Source organism: Capricornis sumatraensis, chromosome 12, assembly GCF_032405125.1.
Source record: "Capricornis sumatraensis isolate serow.1 chromosome 12, serow.2, whole genome shotgun sequence".
In the NCBI taxonomy this organism is placed as follows: Eukaryota; Metazoa; Chordata; class Mammalia; order Artiodactyla; family Bovidae; genus Capricornis; species Capricornis sumatraensis.
Genome location: NC_091080.1, coordinates 41,723,660 through 41,737,354, shown reverse-complemented (window position 1 = coordinate 41,737,354; position 13,695 = coordinate 41,723,660). Strand labels below are relative to the sequence as shown.

The 13,695-nt window shown below is 43.2% G+C and overlaps 1 protein-coding gene across 1 annotated transcript in view; it reads right to left on the bottom strand.

Moving 5' to 3' along the window:
- FLT3 (fms related receptor tyrosine kinase 3) overlaps positions 1-13,695 on the bottom strand; it is a 59,861-nt gene that overhangs the window by 37,546 nt on the left and 8,620 nt on the right. Inside the window, exons 3-4 of the mRNA XM_068984357.1 lie at positions 8,246-8,448; positions 4,472-4,587 (exon numbers count right to left, since the gene is read on the bottom strand). Of these exons, the coding sequence (XP_068840458.1) occupies positions 4,472-4,587; positions 8,246-8,448 (319 nt within the window). The remainder of the gene's footprint in view (positions 1-4,471; positions 4,588-8,245; positions 8,449-13,695) is intronic.

The window sequence follows — 13,695 nt, the reverse complement described above, 5'->3', positions numbered from 1 at the left end:
ATTCTTGCCTGGAGAATCCCCATGGACAGAGGAACCTGGAGGGCTACAGTCCATGGGGTTGCAAAGAGTCGGACACGACTGAGCAACTAACACTTTCTGCCCACAATTTTATCTAGAACTAGGCAGAAATATGGTCAAACGAAGATAGAATTGAAACAGAATTAAGAGGTTTATTTTAGCCTCTTAATCACATTGAACCTCCCCCCTCCTCCTTCCTTCTATCTTCCCCTCCCCCTCCCCACAGTGCTTATCATATCATCTTTACTTCTGCTTGGAACCCTTAGCGACAGGAGTTCATGACCTCCCAGAGTAGATCCTTCCAGTTTGGAACCTTTTTTTTTAAAAAGAATGCTAAATTTCAATCTTCTCCCTTATAATCAATTCTTTTAAAATACTATAATACTTTATATATATATATATGAATATATATACACCAAAGATATACAAAGAGTAAATTTTGAAGCATAATAAATGAAAATGAAGATCCATGGACCCATGCTCTACTTAATAACTGGAATAATCATAAATACCTTTGAATCTACTTTTGTGTTTCTCTCCATGTCTCGACCCTAGGCTAACTTTATCCTGAATTTTGTTTGTCATTCTCAAACTTTAAAAAATGTCTGGATCACATAGATGGGTGGCCCCAAACAATATATTGGTTTGTTTGCTTGTTTCTGGGCTTCAACACGTGCAATCACTCAATATGCAGTCCTTCACAATTTCAGTTATTCATCCAACCTTATTTTAGAGACTCGTCCATGGTTTTGCATGCATGTAGCTACGCTTAACTCAAAACTCTTGATGAAAGGGAAAGAGAAGAGTGAAAAAGTTGGCTTAAAACTCAACATTCAGAAAACTAAGATCATGGAATCTGGTCCCATCACTTCATGACAAATGGATGGGGAAACAGTGGAAACAGTGACAGACTTTATCTTGGGGGGCTCCAAAATCACTGCAGATGGTGACTGCAACCATGAAATTCAAAGATGCTTGCTCCTTGGAAGAAAAGCTATGACCAACCTAGACAGCATATTCAAAAGCAGAGACATTACTTTGCCAACAAAGGTCCATCTAGTCAAAGCTTTGGTTTTTCCAGTAGTCATGTATAGATGTGAGAGCTGGACTATAAAGAAAGCTGAGCGCCGAAGAATTGATGCTTTTGAACTGTGGTGTTGGAGAAGACTCTTGAGCGTCCCTTGGACTGCAAGGAGATCCAACCAGTCCATCCTAAAGGAGATCAGTCCTGAGTGTTCATTGGAAGGACTGATGCTAAAGCTGAAACTCCAATACTTTGGCTACCTGATGCGAAGAATTGACTCATTCGAAAAGACCCTGATGCTGGGAAAAACTGAAGGCGGGAGGAGAAGGGGACGACAGAGAATGAGATGGCTGGATGGCATCACAGACTCAATGGACATGAGTTTGAGTAGGCTCCAGGAGTTGGTGATGGACAGGAGGTCTGACGTGCTGCAGTTCATGGCATCACAGAATCAGACATGACTGAGTGACTGAACTGAACTGAACTGATGCTTCATTCACCTTGCTACCACTACCTGTGTTCCACTGGTGGATATCTCACAGTCTGCTGTTCCATGTCCTTGTAGGGGACATTTGGGTGTTTCTTGTAGTTTGAATCACCAACAGTGGTGCTATGAACATCCTGTGCATTTCTACCAAGGCAGGTGTGTACACTCTTTTAACAATAGACCTCAGAGTGCAACTTCTGATCCCTACGGTGTGGATCCACGCATAATGACGATTTGTTTCCAACCATCCGGTGGGTATAAAATCATATCTCATTGTGGTCTTTTTTAAGATAATTTAAAATTTATTTTTTTTATTATTTACTTTTGGCCGTGCTGGATCTTGGTTGCTGAGCAGGCTTTTCTCTAGTTTCAGCGAGCGGGGCCCTCTGTCCAGTCGCGGTGCGTGGGCTTCTCCTTGCCGTGGCGTCTCTTGCTGCCGAGCATGGGCTCTGGAACCTACAGGCTTCAGTTGCTGTGGCTCCTCAGCTCTAGGGCATAGGCTCACTAGTTTCATTGCACAGGCTTAGCTGCTCCAAGGCATGTGGCATCGTCTCGGATCAGGGACCAAACCTATGTCTCATGCCTCAGCTAGTGGATTCTTATCCACTGAGCCACCACGGAAGCCCTTCATTGTGGTCTTAATTTGCATGTCTCAGCTATTAATTTAATATGTTTACTATATAGTGAAATATCTACTCACGTCTTTTACTTTTCTGCTAGTTTTTTTCTTATTGATTTATAGAAGTTCTTTACCTATTATGACTATTCAATCTTTGTTGATTATGTGAATTGCAAACATCTTTTCCCATTGTATCATAGTTTTTACTGTCTCTTCCTGTAGCTTCTGACCAGTGGTCCCAAGTCTACCCTCTAGAGCAATTTTTTTTAAGTGAAGCTTTGCGTCCATGGGAAAATCTTTCCAATATTTAAAATCATCCTGAGGGTAAGGAAGACCACTGCCATCGAAGATGTTTTTAACTAGTTAGCCCAGGTTTCCTGACTCACATCAGAAGAATTTCCTTTACGTTACACTGCAATCAATCTTCTGCTTTCCTCAAAATATTTCCTTTTCTTTGCTAAACATTCTTAATTCCCTTAGCTTCTCCTAACTTAAGGAATTCCAAGATCTTCACTATCCTGGTGGCTCTGTTTTGTCAATGTTCATCTGCAAAAATGTAGAACTGTAAATAGTAATTTTCCACGAATTTTCTTAACCCAGACATTACATTTTTGCGAATGCTGCCAAGGTTCTGATTTCCTTTTTTAGCAACCATAACATACTGTTGGTTAATACTGAGCTTGTGGTTCACTAAACCCTTTCCTCTTTTTCATGTTGACTGCTGCCAAGTCTAACCCACCTGATTTTTTTTGAATCCCACCACCCAGCAGCACCGTTAAAAACAGTTGCAACTTACTTGAATGATTGTTGTGCTATTTTTATATTGTAAATCTTTTTCCTTTCATTTGTGCATTGTAAATCTTCAGTTAAAAAAAAGTTGCCCTAAGTATAATAAAGACCGCAGACGCATATTTACTTTATACAAATTCAACACTTGGCAAAAAACTGAGGGAAAGAAATAGCAAAAAAAAAATCTCATTCTCTTCCAACCTGAGGGCTTCCTGTCTCACAGAGTGGAGTGCAGGACTAGGGAGGGGTCAGAAACAAGACTGAAATCAAAGAGCAATGAGAGGTACCTCTTGACTTTTCACCTTCTAGGGCTCTGGTTCTTTACATATCAGAGTAATTGGCGGGCTTTTCAAAACAAACGTTGACCGATTTTGACTTTGCCTGGCTTTTGCCTGACAGGCTGACTTTGGAGCCTAACACTGTGTCCCCAGCCCCGTTCAGATGAGCCTTGTGGGAATCTAAATGGCTCTGCTGTTTGCAGCTCTGACTGCAAGACCCAGGGCAGGGAGGCTGGGAGTGCAGACCTGGCCAAGCTCAGCCTCTGGTCGTTGAGCCCTGCACCGCTATGGGCCGGGACGCACAGGCACTGCACACGCTGCCTGCAAGTCACACCAAGGTGCAGCCAGGGAGCCTGATTTACAGTGGATGAACCAGAGCTGCTGGAGTGCTACCCTGGCCCCTAAAGGCAGCGGGACCCATGTGAACGCACCACCTCTAGTCCCCGTTTGTCGTGTGGGGTAAAGCAGTTGGGAGGGTTACAAGGCTGAGTCTGCACAACCTCGAGGCCTGGCAGAACTTGGTGGAGAGAAGAAGCCAGAAGACATGCCAGAGGTGGTTTTGCCAACAGCACAGCTGTGTCCCCGTCCTCCCCCGGCCCCCCAACACCCCGGGTGAGAACCTCTGCCTTGCTCCTGATGGTCTGCATAGCAATGGGAGCATTGCAATGAACACAGCAGCTGCCAGCTTCATATGGTTATTAAAGTCAACTTTCAATTGATTAAGATTAAATAAAGTGACAACTTTGATGCCCAGTCACACTGGCTATATTTCAAATGTTCACCAGCCACCTGTGGCCAGTGGCTACCTTGCTGGACAGAGCAGACACAGACATTCTCATTGCCTAAGCTCATGCAATCCTGTGAGATATGTCTGTGTAACCCCATTTTACAGATCAGAACACTGAGGCTCAGAGAAGATGCCATGACCTGCCCAAAGCAGTCACATCAGATCCAGAATAAGGACTCGGGTCTTCTGACTCTAAGGTCAAAATGCTTTCCACTTCTTCCCTGTCATCCGTCCGTCAGTGAAAAAAAATGGGCAGCCCTAAAATAGAGGTTCTGAAGAGCCCTCACTCTCAGTCTGTGGGTCACAGCAGAGTCTCAATAGGCGATGGGGGAGGTTGAACTGAGTTCAATTAATTCAGCCACATGTCTAGGGAAACCTGGTTAAACTGTCTGGGGCACCTGGTAAGAGCTCTTAGATTCCAACCACCCCTTTAGAATATTGAGAAAACCTAGGAGCAAATGGCACTTACTTCTTATACTCACTGTAAACAATACTGTGTAATTGGTAGCTGCACTCTGAATCAAAAGTCGGTATTCTCCAGCTTGGGTTTCTGTCATTTTCAAAATGACCATGGAAAAAACTCCTCTGAAACACAAGAAAGAGAACTGGTTAATCTGGAAAACGTGTGAAACAAAAACCATCAAATTTCACACTGAGTCAGAAGGCAGTTGGGCAGCTCTGGTTCATCTCCGTGGAGAACAAAGCTCCTGTCCTGCGCCCGACACCCAGCTTGGGCCTTGTTAGTTTGACCTTGACCTTGATCCGGTCCCTCCCTACGGAGTGAGCGCCTTCACCTCATGCTACCCAAGCCCCTTGGAGGCAAAACTCCTGCCAAAACCACATAGACTTGGTGGGATGCCTTCCTTGGTAGCAGGGCAGCATTCCTGCCAATGACAAAGCATCCTCCGAAGGCTTGTCTGCCAGCCACCTGGTCACATGCCTTGGTGCCCCGTTTGCAGAACCACATGACGGAACAAGCAAGATGCGCTGAGACTAAGAATAGTCCGTTTTGTGCCCTATCCCTCCAGGGGGAAGAATTCAAGTAAAATCAGACACAAAGCATTTTCCTGTGAGATAATAATCACACTGATACATTACATGGATACAAGGAGAGAGATGTCTCAATGTGAGTATTTCTAAGTCTTCAGATACTTGGTAAAGATCAGTCTGGCTAGGGGCCTTCGTTTCCCAGGGGGCACTAGTGGTGAAGAACCTGCCGGCCAGTGCAGAGGATGTAACAGATGTATGTGGGTTCAGTCCCTGGGTCAGCAAGATCCCCTGGAGAAGGGCATGGCAACCCACTCCAGTATTCTTGCCTGGAGAATCCCCATGGACAGAGGAGTCTGGCGGGCTACAGTCTATAGGGTCACAAAGAGTCAGACACGACTTAGCGACCAAACAACGGCAAATATGTATTTTTTGCTCATGCAGGTGTTTTGACGTGCTTTCTTTCTCTGAACTCTTCACATTCCTAGTATCATGTGTGAACTCTTGGGGATCTCATACAAAACTCTGAGATGGTTATCAGATCTGAGTCTGAGAGCGGATTTCTGTGTGAGTGTGTGTGTGTGTGTGTGCGCGTGTGTGCTCAGTTGTGTCTTGACTCTTTGCGACCCCATGGACTGTAGCCCACCAGGCTCCTCTGTCCATGGGATTCTCCCGGGAAGAATACTGGAGTGGGCTGCCATTGCCTTCTCCAGGGGATCTTCCCAACCAAGAGGTCGAACCCGGGTCTCTTGTGTCTCCTGTATTGGCAGGCCGATTCTTTATCACTGTACCACCTGGGAAGCCCTTAATTTCTGTAACTCTTTGCTATGGAGAAGTTGCTAAAAATGTCTTGGTACTAGGTTAACTGACCCACAAAAGACCTATGACTTTGGCTGCCTGACCTACAACAAAAAAAGGCACTCTTTCAGCAGAGTAAAAAGAACCCTAATTTTTTTATTTTTCTTTTTGGTCTCACTCCAAGAGCTGTCGTGGCATTTTATATATGTATATCTATATATCTATATGCCTATATACATATAATATATATGTATATATATTAGTCTCTAAGAAGAGATTTCATTTTGTTTTATCGGAATTCTGTGGTGTGTGGAAAAAATGATCATTTACATGCTTTTTAGCATACACAGAGTGATAACATCATGTGGTATTAGATTTTAATGAAATTATTGGAACATTTCTTTAAGGCAAAATTCTTAATAACATAGTGCTTTGCTTTAACCCCAAGGTAAACGTAAGCAAAAAAAGAGAAGTGAGTAATATGGCCTCAAAAGAGGAAAGGAAAATGAATGTGCTCTAAGGTTTAGAACCAGACTTCAGAATTATAGCTACTGGCCTGAAAACTACTTCAATGTTGGTCTGACCTTATAGAAACAAATTCGAATCCTTGGTACAAGCCAATCCTGGGTGTTCTCCCGTGTCCCAGATAGGTGGCATGGAGCCCTCTTTGGGTCATTGAGGGGCCGTTTTCTGCACTGCTTCTAGAAAGACAATGCCTCTGCTAGTTTGGGGATGCCAGAACAACCCAAGAATTAGAGAATAAAGCATTGCAGAATTAGTAAGTGGGCATTCAAATGGCCCGTGCTGCCTGCTTCCTACCCTCCCTGGTCATGGACAGCAGGGGGCTGCGTCAGCACAGGGTTAGAGTCAGGGCTTTGCTGTCAATCTAAGACGTGTTTCTGGATCCTGACACCAATGCTCGCCACACAGAGGTCAATTTCTAATGTTTCATGATATCACACATTGCAATTCTGCTCATCATACTGGAAAACAAAACAGGTAAACAATTCCCAGAAAGAAGCTTCTCACTACTTTAACTAGTCAGCTCCTTGCTACTTTAACCAGAATGGAAGAGAAATTTTCTAATTTTTTATCTTTAAGACAAATGAAAACACAAGCCGTTGGAATTCCCTGATGGTCCAGTGGTTTATACTTTGCCTGCCGATGCAGGGGATTTGATCCCTGGCCTGGGAAGAATCTACATCCTGTGAGGCAACCAAGCCCATGCTCCACAACTACTGAGCCTGCACTCTAGAGCCTGTGTGATCCAGCAAGAGAAGCCACTGCAATGAGAGGCCCTTGCACTACAGTGAGAGAGAAGCCCCCACTCACTGCAACTAGAGAAAGTCCACGCATAGCCATGAAGATCCAGTGGAGCCAAAAATAAAATACATAAATAAAATTTTTTGAAAACAGCCACCTTTAAAATCCTTTTCACTATTTGTTTTACATTTTGTCAGCTATCACTGCGTTCTTAGGCCCTGGCTGCTCAGAATCTCAGTCATGTCCAACCCCATGGACTATGGCCCACCAGGTTCCTCTGTCCATGGGATTTCCCAGGGAAGAATACTGGAGTGGGTTGCCATTTCCTCCTCCAAGGGATCTTTCCAACCCAGGGATAGAACCTGCATCTCCTATGTCTCCTGCATTGGCAGGTGGATTCTTTACCACTAGCACCACCTGGGAAGCCCTTCTTACGCCCTGCTGTTGCCGCTGCTAAGTCACTTCAGTAGTGTCCAACTCTGTGTGATCCCATAGACAGCAGCCAACCAGGCTCCCTTGTCCCTGGGATTCTCCAGGCAAGAACACTGGAGGGGGTTGCCATTTCCTTCTCCAATGCACGAAAGTGAAAAGTGAAAGGGAAGTCGCTCAGTCATGTCTGACTCTTCACAACCCCATGGACTGCACCCTACCAGGCTCCTCCGTCCATGGGATTTTCCAGGCAAGAGTACTGGAGTGGGGTGCCGTCACCTTCTCTGTTTTAGGCCCTAAATATACCATATATGTCTATATAACTTTTTAAATTAATAGACTTTATTTTTTAGTACAATTTTACATTTATGGGAAAACAGCATAAACACAGAGATCCTGAACACATCCTTCCCCATCCACCCCACCACCCCGTTTTCTTGTTACTAACATCTTGCATACATGTGGTGTATTTGCTACAAGTGATGAACCAATACTGATTTTAACTTAAGTCCGTAGTTTACATTAGGACTCACTTTTTGTGTTGTTTACCCTGTGCATTTTGACTGCTACAAAATGTCATGAATCCATGACTTAACTAATTTTTTGGTTCACTTTACTTCACTGGAGATAAGAGTTACAATGGACGTCTACAGCAGTTTGAAAAGAAACTCCAAATGAAGCAAGAATGTCTTTTTTTTTTAATGGGAAGAAAGTATTCCTTCAAAAATCCTTGTGGTTACACATTGCCGCCCTGGCTCCCACTTACCTGTTTTGTAAATCGAAGTGTGGCTGGCAGTTTAGGTAGCTGTGTTTAAAGACCCAGAGACAGGAAGTGTTCCCTGGGGCGGAGACCAGCACTTGCAGTGTGATGGACGCAGCCACGTCCACCTGCACCGTGGCCGCTTCGTAGATGGTCTCTGCGCCCTCGGGCCTCAAGGCACACGCCAGGTCTTCCCGGGATTCTGATGCCTACGCCATCGATGAAACAACGTGAATTTACTACAAGGGCAGGTTTAATAACTCTTCCTTTTAGCTGGAAACTTTACCAAATACATACATGTGGAAATCCTGCATACAACACGCGAGCGCATCATAACCCATGGAGGACATACCACTGACTAAAGTTCATATCATTTATAATTCTCTAAGGAAAAGACAATTTTAGGCTGCATTTCTAAAAATGCTTTATAGACTGTTATAGGTTGAATTGTGCTACCCCCAAATTCAGAAAAGGGCGGCAGAGGATGAGATGTTTGGATAGCACCACCGACTCAATGAACATGAGCTTGACCATGCTCCAGGAGGTGATGAAGGACAGGGGAGCCTGGTGTGCTGCAGTCCATGGGGTCACAAAGAGTTAGACACAACTGAGCCACTGAACAACAACAACAGGAAGAAATAGCAAAACAAAGTGAAATGTGATGTGCCTGATAAACAGAAGTGCACAACTTCGGAAGGTGCATTTAAGGGCTCTGGACCTTCAGAGCAGGGAGAAGTGACTTCCAGGCGGGGACAGTGGGGGTGGAGATGCTCCACTGGAGTGCAGCAACTGAGCTGGATATTAAAAGATGGACTCAGAATAAAGTAAAGCAAGAAAAACAACAACAACAAAACCCTGACATGCTAGAAGAAAATATGTGCTATGCATATGACAAATAAAGCGCTAATACCCCTAATATGTAAAGAATTTTTTTTAACACTGAGAGACACAGAAGCAAAAACATGATAGAAAAAAGGGAAAAAGAAATAAATAGACAATTCACAAAAACATTATAAAGAATGGCTCTTGAACCCATGAGAAAATGTTTAAATTCACATATGATCAGAAAAACTCAAACAACATTGAGATAGCACTTACCTATCACACTAGCAAAATTTTGTTGGTGAGGCTATAAGGAAATATCCACTCTCATACGTTGCTGGAGAAAGACAAACTGGTGCACCCTTCTAGGGGGGGTCTGGAATTCACCAACACCTAATAGAACTATTATGCACTTTACCCTCTCAGCCAGCAATCCCATTTTGAAGACTGTACGTCCAACAACTGATTGAACATCATTTATAATTGCAAAATATTAGAAACCACCTAAGTGCTTGCACATAGGGAAGCACTTAAGCGCTCACACACAGCAGAGTGATGGAATAAATTGTGGTCCATCCACACAATTGAGGACACGCAGTTATAGAGAAGGATGAGGACAAGCGCCATGAACTGATTTGCAGTGATTTCCTGGACAGATGCTAAGTGAAGAAAGCTGGGTTCAAAATGTTTCTACTTTCAGTTACACTATCCTTTGGGTAACAAGGAAGGCGACTAAGACAATACACATGTATCTGCTCATTTGTGCACAAGAAATACAGGACTAACATAGAAAACTTAAGGGACCGGCTCAGTACAGGAGATAGATGGGGAAAGGAGGAGACTTGGAAGCAGGGATGAAGAAGGCACGACACTTCTCTGAGTATGTCTTTTATCACATAGCTTTAGCTTTCAGGACCATAATCACGTTTCAGATACTCACAAAATAAATCATTAACGTCAACCAGGATATGGAGGAACTCAAAATGGAATGCAAACCAAGTGAACTTAACTGCATCACAAATAACTAATATAATCAGAGTGAAGGGATTGGGAAAGAAAGGAACAAACCTAAGTAACTTGGGAAAAGAATGCTTTGGATGGTATGAGGTTAAAGACAAAAAGAATTACACACAAGTACTGTATTCCCAGGGGCTTCCCAGGGTGGTGCTAGTGGTAAAGAACCTGCCTGCCAATGCAGGAGACGTTAGAGACATGGGTTCAATCCCCGGGTCAGGAAGATCCCCTGGAAAAGAGCGTGGCAACCCACTCCAATATTCTTGCCTGGAGCATCTCATGGACAGAGAAGCCTGGGGGCTACAGTCCATAGCGTCGCTAAGAGTTGGACACGACTGAAGAGACTTAGCACACACGCACTGTATTCTAGTTGGTAAATCTTTTTCTCACTGGGATGTGGGTTAGCAATTCTGACACACCAGCACGTGTATGCTAAGTCGCCTCAGTCATGTCCGACTCTTTGCGACCCCGGGGACTGTAGTCCACCAGGCTACAGACTCTGTCCACAGGATTCTCCAGGCAAGAATACTAGAGTGGGCTGCCATTTACACCAGAAATGAATATTATTATTGAATGATAATAAAGTAGATTATTTCAGATAATGAAAGCCAGGGGTCTTACTGTCAGAGAGAGAAGTACAACTGAGGAAAGAGAGAAAGGTAGAATGAACCCTTTGGTGCTGAATTGAATTCACAGTTATCAGCATGCATTCATGGTGATACATAGATAGATAGAGATGATAAAGAGATAAATATAGTCTGTATGGATGGGGGGTGCAGGCAGTATACAAGCATATATAGCCTACCTGTGTCTGCCAAGAAGACCCAGAAGCAACAATGCTCAGGAGCAATAAGCACACTCAGCTCTCAGATCTTGGTTTCTAAATACTATTCTCCATGAAACCAATGCTTCTTGGAGAAGTGGTTAGTTCCAGGGCCAGCAAAGGAAAAATACAAGATGAGTCTGAACTATGCTGTAGTGCCAAAAAGTAAGGGTGTGCTTCAAAAATTATGGGGACATGTTGAAAAGACACAGGAACCAAGCTGAAGTAGCTCCCAGTGACCAAAGCTGGAAATATCTGAGCCACAAAATAAAGTGTTAGTTTGGGGCTATAATCCATGCAATAAAATAAGTATCTATAAGTCTAGACTGATGGAGAGAAGGCACAGCTCTTCCTCACAGAAGAATTCCAGTTAGGAACAAGTTAGGGAATTGTTCCCTAATTCCAGTTAGGGAACAAGGGGGCAAAGAAGCTCATCATTAGGAAAACTTCACAGTAATAATGGTTATAGGCAAGATCCACCAGTGGATGCTAAAATCAGTGGGTGAAAAACAGAGAAGAAACAGAATATTTGTATCTCCCCACAATCCTTTTTAACTACAAAGGAAAAATAGTAGCCTTGTAGGGGAGAAACTCAGGACACACCACCTTAATCTTCAAACAGAAATGATAATGATGGGAAATCTCAGATCTGAAATAACAATTAAGTGAATTGTGGAAACAGTAAAATAATCCTATTTTGATTCCAGGCTATACTGTGATACAGCTCAGGATGGAGTTGCTTATTTATTAGAGCTGCCTTGGCCAGCTTAGTCAACTAAAGAGTGCTTGGTTCTTCAAAAAACCTGTGAACTATGAGTTTTAGAAAGATGTCTCATCTGAGAACCGTGAACTATGGAAGAAATCAAAACTGCTTTTGAGAAAAGCCGCCGACACCCTAATAATCTATCTCACATCAAAGTAGGAAAATACCCAGAAGGAGCAGCTTCAGCTTTAGGAAGGCGAAAGTTCAGTTTTGCCACGGTTAGGATGGTTGCTTGATGTGGTTTAGGAACTACTAGGTCTTAATACAATCCTGAATATTGCATAAGAATACAATTTATTCTACATAAAAAAGATAATACAGAGCTTAATACTAGGAACCAAGACCAATCATCATGGATTTTTTTTTTTAAAGATCGTGGTTTATAAGAAAGCACTTAAATGTGTGCAGCTATTTTCTCACATTGAAAAGACACTAAACATTTAAAACATCACAGCAAATAATAGTAAAATTTTCTCTTGTCTGCACTAAAATATCATGTATGCCAAACGTCTTAATTATTAACAAGCCAATGTGTTAATGACAACAACATCTGTTAAAAATTTAAACCCAAATAAGTAAGTAAATAAACAAACAAACTATGCTTCCATGTTATGTGTACTCTATAAAAGAAAACAGAGTAACTATAGCTTTGTATGAATCCTGAACTGGATAAAAACCATAGAATTGGTTAATTTATGTTCACATTTTATTGTATATAGACTTCTAATATTTTCAGTTTCTTGATCATTTAAGCTTCCTTCATTTGAGTAAACACCTAGGCTATGTTAGCTGAGTAGCATTAAGAAGAGTAATGAGAAACAAGGGTGGAACTTGAAGGAGTCAGAGCCAGTTTATGGAGTGATACGCACGTCAGTTGAAGTCATGAGAAGACCAAGCCAGGCTGTAAAGAATGTAGCTATGCTTCAAGAAGAATAGTCTGGGGGCCTCCCTGGTGGCTCAGGGGTACAGAAGCCACCTACCAAAGCAGGGGACACGGGTTCGATCCCTGGGTGGGGAAGATCCCACATGCCATGGGACAACTAAGCCTGTGTGCCACAACTGCTGAAGCCCACGCATCCTAGAGCCTGTGTTCGCAAGGGAAGCCTGAGCACATCATCTAGAGTAGCCCCAGATCTCTGCAACCAGAGAAAGTACATGCAAAGCAACAGAGACTCGGTGCAGCCCAAAATTAATTAAGAGAGAGAAAAAAAAAAGAAGTCCAGCAGCCCTATCTGAGCTGAACTGTAGAAGGAAGAAGTCACTTACAATATTATTGTGACTCTGAGGGCTGGAATTAGGGAAGTGGCAGGGAGACTGGACGGAGGAGCATGGTGGGCTGCAGTCCGCATGGCGGTCGCTAAGAGTTGGACATGACTGAGTGACTTCACTTTCACTTTTCACTTTCATGCATTGGAGAAGGAAATGGCAACCCACTCCAGTGTTCTTGCCTGGAGAATCCCAGGGACGGGGGAGCATGGTGGGCTGCCGTCTCTGGGGTCGCACAGAGTCGGACAGGACTAAAGCGACTTAGCAGCAGCAGGGAGACTGGAGAATATGAGGTGGTTAAATAAGAACTAGGAAAGAAAGGAAATTGATAAGACTTGGTAACTGACCAAATGTGAGAGCAGAGAAAGGAAGCAGTCCAGAGTGAGGCTGAGCTTTCAAGCTTAGGATCTAGATGGGGCTGTAAACAGAAATCCATTAAAGCAAGATGTTTGGGGAAATAGAAATGAAGTAAATTATATAGGTGGGTCTTAATGAGCAAATGGAAAAAATCTATTTATGTAAACCCAGGAGGCAGTTGGAAATTTAGAGATTCAGGGCTTGAGAGAGAAGCCTGGCTTTATTTTAAGGAGAAAAGGAAATCTTTGTTTCTTATTCATTCTGAGTATTACTGTCCTTCCAAAATCTAAGCCCGAAGAGAATGTGACTCTTGTTGGGATGGAGTCCCAGGTAACAATGAGGAGAGATGCTCATCAATACCCCATATGAGTGCATAGTTACTTAAATACGTAAAAAGAAAAGCTCATAAGC